This window comes from Lathyrus oleraceus, chromosome 4 (genome assembly GCF_024323335.1).
Source record: "Lathyrus oleraceus cultivar Zhongwan6 chromosome 4, CAAS_Psat_ZW6_1.0, whole genome shotgun sequence".
Lineage (NCBI taxonomy): Eukaryota > Viridiplantae > Streptophyta > Magnoliopsida > Fabales > Fabaceae > Lathyrus > Lathyrus oleraceus.
This window is the reverse complement of record NC_066582.1, coordinates 54,924,180-54,933,875: the sequence shown is the minus strand read 5'-3', so window position 1 is coordinate 54,933,875 and position 9,696 is coordinate 54,924,180. Positions and strand designations below refer to the sequence as shown.

At 35.2% G+C, this 9,696-nt stretch overlaps 1 protein-coding gene across 2 annotated transcripts; it reads left to right on the top strand.

The window, feature by feature from the left end:
* The first annotated feature begins 6,650 nt into the window (after nt 1–6,650).
* On the top strand, nt 6,651–9,420 carry LOC127073273 (uncharacterized). 2 transcript variants are annotated; one of them, XR_007785704.1, is made up of 3 exons: nt 6,651–6,925; nt 7,318–8,555; nt 8,905–9,420. XR_007785704.1 is itself a non-coding variant. In XM_051014422.1 (2 exons), exon 2 carries the CDS (start codon nt 7,691–7,693, stop codon nt 8,300–8,302), a length of 612 nt encoding a protein of 203 aa, XP_050870379.1. In that variant the 5' UTR covers nt 6,651–6,925; nt 7,318–7,690; the 3' UTR covers nt 8,303–8,851. The 2 variants fall into 2 exon arrangements, 1 of the variants encoding a protein (XP_050870379.1); XM_051014422.1 differs by lacking the exon at nt 8,905–9,420 and having other exon boundaries at nt 7,318–8,851.
* Nucleotides 9,421–9,696: the final 276 nt, after the last annotated feature.

The window sequence follows — 9,696 nt, the reverse complement described above, 5'->3', positions numbered from 1 at the left end:
AATCAGAAGCGTGGGATTGGAACAAGTCCCAATAAAACTCTTGTGCAGTGTTAACACCTGAGTTAACTTCTGAGATATTTCAGACTCTGAAGGAGAATCTGCCTTTGAAGGAGAATTTTCCTCTAAAGATGAGTCAGAGTCTAAAGGTGACTGATGTTGAAGGAGAGTCTAAAGGCGAGTCTGACTCTGAAGGTCAACCTAATTATGATGATGATCCAGACTCTGGTGGTAATCATGTATCTGAAGATGTTACAACCTCTGAATTAGTCCAATATCTGATATTGTTCCAGCATCTGAAGAAGATTCTGAACATGTTCAGAGACCACAAAGAATAAGAAAAATACCAAGAAGATTTTTAGAGTTTAACATGTTGTAATATAATGAGATAGACTCTGAAGGGGGAGTCATTCGGTGTGCCATATTGGTAGACTCTTAACTAGTTAGTACTGAAGAAGCTTTCAAGAAGAAAGTGTGGCTGAAGGCCATGAAAGAAGAACTTAAGTCTATAGAAAGAAACGAGACTTGGGAGTTGAATGAGCTTCCAAATAACAAGAAAGCCATCATTGTGAGATGGGTTTACAAGTTGAAAATAAAGCTAGATGGATTAATTGGCAAACATAAAGCAAGGTTAATAGCTAGAGGATTTCTACAGAAATATCGATTAGATTACTTTGAGATATTTGCACATGTAGCTAGACATGAAACAATCAGATTAGTGATTTCTATAGTTGCTAATAGAAATTGGTCTCTGATGCATTTAGATGTGAAATTTTCATTTCTGAATGGTCCTTTACAACAACCTCCTGGATTTGTAAAAAAGAATCAAGAAGATCTAGTGTACAAGTTTCTTAAAGCCTTGTATGGACTGAAAAATTAAACAAGAATAGAACTAAAAGAAAAAGAAATAGAAAATAAAAATGACGAAGAAACAAAAATAAAATATTTACAATTGAAAACAAAAATATAAAAAAAATTAAATGTTGCACAAGCGTCGCCTTGTTGAAATATCAATAATCCCCAACAATGGCACAAAAACTTTGATGACTTCTCAGCAAGTGTACCGATAATGTCGCAGTAATAAAAAGATCGAATACATAGGGACTACTATTTAAAAATACAATATTATGCAATGCGTACAAAAAACTAAATTATGGGGTTTTTCGACTTTTGAATGCGAAAATAAAATAAAATGTTCTAACAAATTCACTAAAGCGGTCAGATTGTGTATAGAATCTCTTATGTGTCTATTGTTGATGTTCAATGAATTACATGAATGATATTGTCACTATAATCCCACGGTGAATTAAAAAAACCGCTATAACCAACCCCTTGCGATATATCTCACTAATCACTACTTGGATTTTTCTATCCCTAGCCTACTAGCGTAAGCAGGATTAGGCAATTCAACAGAACATTAATTCTGAAGCCACTACTCGGGTTTTCATATCCATATTCAACCAGCGTAAGCACAACTATTTCCCTAGGTCCAACACATAGACTAATGGTCAGTATTCCCTATGTGCCCAAAATCAGATTAAAAGAGTATCTCACATAAAAAGTATTAAGAACAAGGTGCAATTAAATAGGATTATAGATTAAATTACTCGTGCAATATTAAATCAAACATATGTCCCAACAATATCAAAATAGGATCATCAAACATAACCTAAACTAGATAGAATTAGCTACTCATAATTAAAATTACAACACCAAATACTAATAAGAGGTTTGCATAAGAATTCCCTTGAAGAATTGGCCTTCACTAGCTTCAAATGCTCTCCAAATATGGCTTATGGTGTTATAAATCATCATTTTTAGTGTAGAGTTGAAGAACCCCTGAAAAAGTACCAAATTTCCCTTTTTAAAGCAGTCAAAACGTGTCAGAAAAGCCCAGAAGATAGCCCATCGCGCGTGATACTTTTCCATCGCGCACCAGATTTGAACACAATATATTGTGCGTGCGATACTTTCCATCATGGGCATGATTATTCCAAGATCTAATTTTCCTTTTAACTTCATTTTTCAAAAAACCTCGTCTCAAAAGGAGTTACGGAACTGCAGATATGATCAATTTATTAGACATGCGTCAGGATGTAGATTGTGCTGAAAAATACCCGTTTCTTCATAATTTCTTCATGATTTCTTGGTTTTGCTCTATTTCTTCGACTTATTCACTTTATTCATAATTCTTCATATATATTTCATCTTTACCTTGAAATTCCATCGAATTCAGTGCAAATACTCATAGCAATCATGTAATGACAAACTGTCATCACGAAGCCATCATGAATGTACAAAGACAAGTGCACTTATCCACTCCTTTAGAGAAAGCTTTAGTTGACGAACTTCAAGTTCTTAATGCAGATAAAGAAAAATATATTGAATAATGCTTAAGAGAACTTGATTCAATAGAATAAATTCATCCTCGGGAAGAAAAAGTTAAAAAATTGAAAGATGAACCAAAGTAAGATGATACTAAACTTGAATTGAAGATGCTACCCTTACACTTAAAGTATGTGTTCCTTGAAGAAGTTGGTAACAAAAAAATCATTATCAGTAGTTCATTATCTCACAAGGAAGAACATAAACGGATTCAGGTTTTAAAGGAAAATCAAGGCAATGGGTTGGGTGATATCTGATCTGAAAGGAATCAGTCCATCCTATTGTATGCATAAGATCGTGATGGAAGATAATTATAAACCGGTGGCTCAACCATAATGTCGCTTGAATCCTACCATGAAAGAGGTGGTGAGGAAAGAAGTAGTGAAATTATTAGAGGTCGACATGATTTATCCCATTTCAGACAGTGCTTGGGTGAGTCCAATTCAAGTGGTTCCCAAGAAAGGAGGAATGACGGTGATTACTAATTAAAAAAATGAGTTGATCCCGACAAGAACTGTAACAGGATAGAGAATGTGCATAGATTACCATAGGCTTAATTAATCCACCAGAAAAGATCATTTTGCTTTACCGTTTATGGATCAAATGCTTGAAAGATTTTCAGGCCAACAGTTTTATTGTTTCTTGTGTGGTTATTCAGGATACAATCAGATTACCGTCAACTTGGAAGATCATGAGAAGAAAAATTTTACATGTCTTTTTGGCATTTTTTTCTTATAGAAGAATGCCTTTTAGATTATGTAATGCACCAACAACTTTTCAATGATGCATGCAAGCCATCTTTTATGATCTAATTGAGAAATGCATTGAAGTCTTCATTGATGACTTCTATGTATTTGGTCCTTCTTTTAACTTGTGTTTGAAACATTTGGACATTGTACTGAAGTGTATGGAGACTAATTTGGTTATGTATTGGGAGAAATGAAATTTTATGGTTACTGAAGGTATAGTACTTGGCCACAAAATTTCTTCCAAAGGAATTGAAGTTGATAGAGCAAAGGTTGAAGTGATTAAAAAGCTTCCACCACCATTAAATGTCAAAGGGATCTAAAGTTATTTAGGACATGCAGGTTTCTATAGGAGATTCATCAAGGATTTATCCAAAATTTCCAAACCGTTAAGAAACCTGCTTAATAAAGATAAGTTTTTTAATTTTGATAATTCATGTTTAATTGCTTTTGAAGACTTAAAAGAAAAATTGACAACTGCACCCATAATCACATCGCCTAATTGGAAACTTGATTTCGAAATTATGTGCGACGCAAGTGATTATGCGGTAGGTACAGTTCTTGGTTAGAGAAAGAATAAAAAATTTCATGCTATACATTATGCTAGGAATTTTTTAAATGACGCTCAAATTAATTATGCTACTACAGAAAAAGAATTGTTTGCTATAGTGTATGCTTTGGAAAACTTTAAATCTTATCTCATTAGTTCAAAGGTTGTTGCATATACTAACCATGCAGCTATAAAATACTTTCTTACCAAGGATGACTCCAAGCAGAGACTCATTAGATGGATTCTTTTGTTACACGAATTTGATCTTGAGATTCGTGACAAAAAGGAGCAGACAATTTGGTAGCAGATCATTTGTCTAGGTTTGTAAATAATGAGATTACCAAGCAAGAAAGTGAAGTCATTGAGGAATTCCCTGATGAAGATACAACAGAGGTCATGGTTTGCATATTTAGCAAATCACAAAGCCATCGGTATGGTACTTGAGGATTTGACTTGCCAGCAGAAAAAGAAATTCCTTCGTGATTCAAATTACTATGTTTGGGATGAGCCTTATTTGTTCAAAATTGGAGCAAATAACCTTTTGAGAAGACATGTTACCAAAGAAGAGGCGAGAAGTATATTATGGCATTGTCATATTTTGCCATATGGTGGTCATTACAAAGGTCAAAGGACTGCAACAAAAGTTCTACATTCGGGATTCTATTGGCCTTCTTTGTTCAAATATGCACATGAGCATGCCCAAAATTTTTGACAATTGCCAAAGGACCGGAGGAATGAGTAAACAGAATGAAATACCTTTGCAAACCATGCTTGAAGTTGCAGTCTTTGATTGTTACGACATAGATTTTGTTGGTCTATTTCCCGCGTCAATATCAAATTAATACATTTCGGTAGAAGTGGATTATGTTTCAAAATGGGTGGAAGAGATTGCGTCTCAAAAGGAAGATGGCAAAACAATGATCAAATTTCTCAAGAAAAACATTTTCACTCGTTTTGGTACTCCAAAGGTTTTAATTAGTGATGGAGGGACATATTTTTGCAATTCTCTATTAGCAAAATCCCTTGAGCACTATGGTGTCACGCACAAAGTCTCACCTCCCTACCATCCATAAACAAACGGCCAAGCTGAGGTTTTCAACAGAGAGATCAAGAAAATCTTGGAGAAAAATGTTTCAGCTTCAAGAAAAAATTGGTCTCTAAAACTTGATGAAGTTTTGTGGGCATACCGTACCGCTTTTAAATCCCCAATAGGTCTTACACCTTTCCATATGGTTTATGGTAAAGCATGTCACCTTCCTGTGGACTTGGAGCATAAAGCATTTTGGTCGTTGAAGTTTTTGAATTTGGATCTGAAACTAGCTGGAGAAAAGAGAAAGTTGCGGTTACATGAATTGGATGAGATGAAACTCCAAGCTTATGACTCTCACAAACTCTACAAGCAAAAAGTCAAGAAATATTGTGACAAGAAAATATTCACCAAAGACTTCAAACCTGGATAGATGGTGTTATTGTTCAATTCTCTCCTCAAACTGTTTCTGAACAAATCGAAGTCCAAATGGTCGGGGCCATTCCAAATCAAGGACGTGAAACATTATGGTGAAGTTGTGTTAGAAGATCCAGTTTCAAAGGAAAGTTGGACTATTAATGGTCAAAGATTGATGCTTTACGTTGGTGGTGAAATTGATTGGTCAACCACAATAGTTCCACTTGTCGATCCTTGAAGTCATCGAAAAAATGTTGAGGTAAAGACATAAAACAAGTGCTTGTTGAGAGCAACCCAACTTTGTAAGTATTTAATAGTTTTTCATTTAGTATTTTAGGCATTGATGAGTGTAAGTGGATTGTTATTCTGAGAGCTGGAGCAGTTTTGAAAAAAAATGGGCAGAGGGTGATCCGTTGTCGCACGCGGATCAAAACGAGTATTTTTGACAAAACGTAGTTAGCGACAAATTGACTCGAATTATCGTTCTCACAAGGATTCTTGAATGAATTAATCAATGATAGTAACAATTAATGGGGTTTTGGTTGGTTTAGGATTCAATAAAAAAAAAGATTAAAATAAGTGATTATTGAAATAAGTTGTAGCAACAATTTACTGATTCGGTCTTTGCCTATCATCGACTATCATAATTCCAACCGCAGATTAACTATTCCTGTTCGATTATAATATCAACTGACAAGCGCAATTGATAGTATAAGTTGTATGTTCCTATTATCCGAATTAAGCAAACGAGATTAAGTTTCATGAATTAAGCAAACATGAATTAAACGGACTCGATAACGAATTAAGCAAACGAAATCGTGACTATAGTTAGGATCACACAATCAATCGGATTAAATCAATATAGCATATGTAAATCGGATTAAGCAAACAAAATACATATATTAATATTGAAAGAAATAAAAAACCTGAATAAGAATTACTAAAATCTCAAGGTATCGGAACCCGAATACAGCAAATTGTTTGGATCGATTAGTTCTTCATGAGAATTCTTGCCAAAACTTTCAAGTATTTCGTGAATAGTGGTCATCCCAATGTTATGCGGCTGCTAGGTATATGGAAAACAAGGAATTTGGTTTACAACCCAACTGGATCAAAAACATAACTCAAGCCAAAAACTAATGACCCAAAACTTAAATAAAACTAATGCTGCAACTTCAACGACTTTTCTGACCCTTCTACAGTCTTATTCAGCTCTCTACTTATGAACAAAAGTTGTAGATCTTTTTCTTAGCTTTCCATCGACTGGTAGCATGTATCAATCCGATACTCCTAGCTCAAGATATGATTTTTCTCGCAAAAACTGCTAATGCTGAAAATTAAATACGAAAATGAAATAAGTGCAAAAATAACATAAATTATGAAAACACATTAAAACATAAAAATAATCAAAGCAAATCGAAGAAATACTTAAGTACAAACATGAAAGAACGTGCATCAAAATGGATTAATAGTTTTTCATTTAGTATTTTAGGCATTGATGAGTGTAAGTGGATTGTTATTCTGAGAGCTGGAGCAGTTTTGAAAAAAAATGGGCAGAGGGCACCATGCTAAGCGCGGCCTGCTAGTGCTGAGCGCGCTCTACTAAGCCTACATATCCACTTTTACCAAATACATTTACCACTTTTGACCCATTTTCTCATGGTCCATCATTCAAAGTCAGAATATCCTCATTCCTTCTCCCTTACACAAGCCCTAATCTCCATTCTCTCAAACCATAAACCCTAGTCATTGCATTTTCCTCCCAATCTTCTCTGCATCTTCACTGTTTGCATCAATCAACAAGTATGTTTTTATCATTTTTGCAACCTATCAGTGTTTGTAGATATATTTATTGATAAGTTTTGATTGTTCAAATTATAATGGTCATTTTTGCCCCTTTTCTTGTAGATGCATGATTGTAATTAGTTTGTGTGTATGTTTATTGAGCAAGATTTTGGGCTAAGTTTGTAAAAGTTGACCATTTCATTTTTGAATCATAATTAGAGCAAGACTGTTTATGCACAAAAGTTGTTAAAAAGCCCTTTTGGCGCTCAACGCCCTTGTGCTGACCAATTTATGTTGTTTGGGTTTCCTGTTGAATTTTGTTGAGCATGAATGCTAATAGGACTGTAAAAGGAGGTTTTTGAGATGATTAGTTAATGTTATTTGATTTAAGATTTTTTTTACTTTTGTAGGAATGGCTCCAAAGAAAATCACCGCTTCCAAGAAGCAAAAGACTGCTATTGGCACATTCTTGCACCCATACCTAGACCCAGGAACTATAACATACACAAGTTTTTAGGGCCAGGACAAGAAGAGAGGTACAACATGTTATCCTACCAAAGTATTTAGATGGAGAGCACGTTCAGAATAGATCCAACAGGTGATTTCAGGGACTGTGCTGAGATCATTACATAGAGGAATTCGTAAAATCTGTTCAATCCTCCGACAAAATGTAACTATGAGATCATCAAGGAGTTCTATGCAAATGATATCCCTATCGAAGACCAACCTTACTCTTTCACCACCATGGTCAGAGGGTGAGTTATTTTTTTCAGTCGTGATGCTATGAACACATACATTGGTGATCCTTTTACTTTGGAGGAAGGTGAGCTTGATGAGTATGCAAAGCGACTAACTCGAGGAGGTTTGAATATCAATCTAGTTATTGATACACTTGTGTTAAGTGTAAAGTCTTATGAGACCAATGCTTCTGGTTCCCCTAAGAATTTCCCGAGAAAGAATTTGAGGACTATGACTCAAGTGATGATGATGTTGGTCATTCACAACATAAGGCCAAGAAGTGATACATCTTCGGTTCCTCTGGATACTGCTTATCTTTTGTACTACATTTTGGATTATAGGCAGGTGGATGTTGCAAGGATCATTCCTAATGAGATTAAGATTATCGATGAAAGTGGTCATAGATTAGGGAGCAGAACTCCTTGCACTTTAGCTTTTCCAGAATTTATCACAGGGTTGTGCATGAGGGCCCGAAGGGTAATTCCATCTCAGGTTCAAGATACAGTCAGCGGTGTTATGGATGACCGATATATTGAGAGATTTTGTTTAGCAAAGAATATAGGCCAGGGAAGCACTTCAACCTCTCCAGTGCAGAAGCTAGGATTTGAAGATTGGGATCCGAGACTTCAGGCAACCTTTACTCATACTTGGGATTAAAATAAGTTTAACCATTTAGAACATATTTCTCTTCATGATTCCATGTACAAGGTGCATGTGCAAATGGGAGCACCACATAGGTTGATCTTCACTTGAGAACTCCAGATGAATTCCAGAATTTTATTGATTGGCATGGGGTCAGGCCATTTGTTTAGGAGGACACACCTGATGTGGATGATGATGACGATGAAATTGAGGATGTGGAATTTTTGGTGGCATTTCATGTCACCATAACTTTTTTTGGTGGTTTTTGGTAATTAAGTATAGTAGCTTATTTCAATTTCAAGTTGTTTAGATTTAGAAAAAAAATTGAGTTTGTTCCAAAAGTTTGTCTTTGAATTGCTTGAAGAAGCATTGAGTGATTAATTCAAATTTGAAAGTATCAACAAGCAAATGCTTTGGTATTGATAAAATCTTAAAAGGATGGTACAATGTCAAAGTACATGTTTATTGCTTTCTAGAGCATATCATGAAGATTAAACTTGTAATTTGTATAAATGATAACATTGAAACACACTGCTTATTTGGCTCAGATTACACATGATTATTATAGTTTTATTTCTATTTTCTTACTTTATGCTTGTCTTTTGTCTTGTTTTCAGGTACATTCCATAAATAAATCCTTTCACGGAAAAAGGAAGTGAAAAGAGCAAGAATCAGAGATTTTCAGTGGAAAATACACACATGGCGTTGGCCATGTGGGTAGCCATGATGTGTAGGCTTTCACCCATATTTCAACGGTCACAAGACCACGTCTTCGTCACTTTGTGCACATGGTAGACGTCATGCCTAAATGGTGGGCGCCATCATCCTATTCTGCGCCCAGTCAAGGGAGGTTGCTAGGAAAAGGCGATGACTAGAGATTTTCTCTCCACATGAATATCGAAAGTGTTATGTAACCTCCGAGGCATTATTACACTATAAATAGGACATAGGTTTTTAGTTATAGGTATCCAAGTCTAGTTACAACATAGGCCACAAAATCACACCGTTAAAGCAATAATTCTTCACACCTGAGGATTATTGCACCATTGCTGTAATCAAGTTTGGAGCACCGTAAAGTAGAAGTTAATATTGTCGTCATTTTACTTTCAAATCAGATTTATTTCAAGTTTGTACCAGATTCAAGTCTCTGATTTGGATTCTTGCACTACTTTTAATTTGTTTATGTTCCTCGCACGATTACTTGTCAGATTTATTATTGCAAAAGATTCGTTTTTAAACCATACTTTAAAAGTATCATTCCCGTGGTTCACTTTCAAAACCATTTGCACACTTAACACTTTATTTCCCTAAATGACTTATTCCATAAATCAATTATGTTATGTTGTTTAACGTGACCATGTCCAGCTAAATCCTTAGTGCTGCAATGTGAGGACCATTGTTTCGACGGT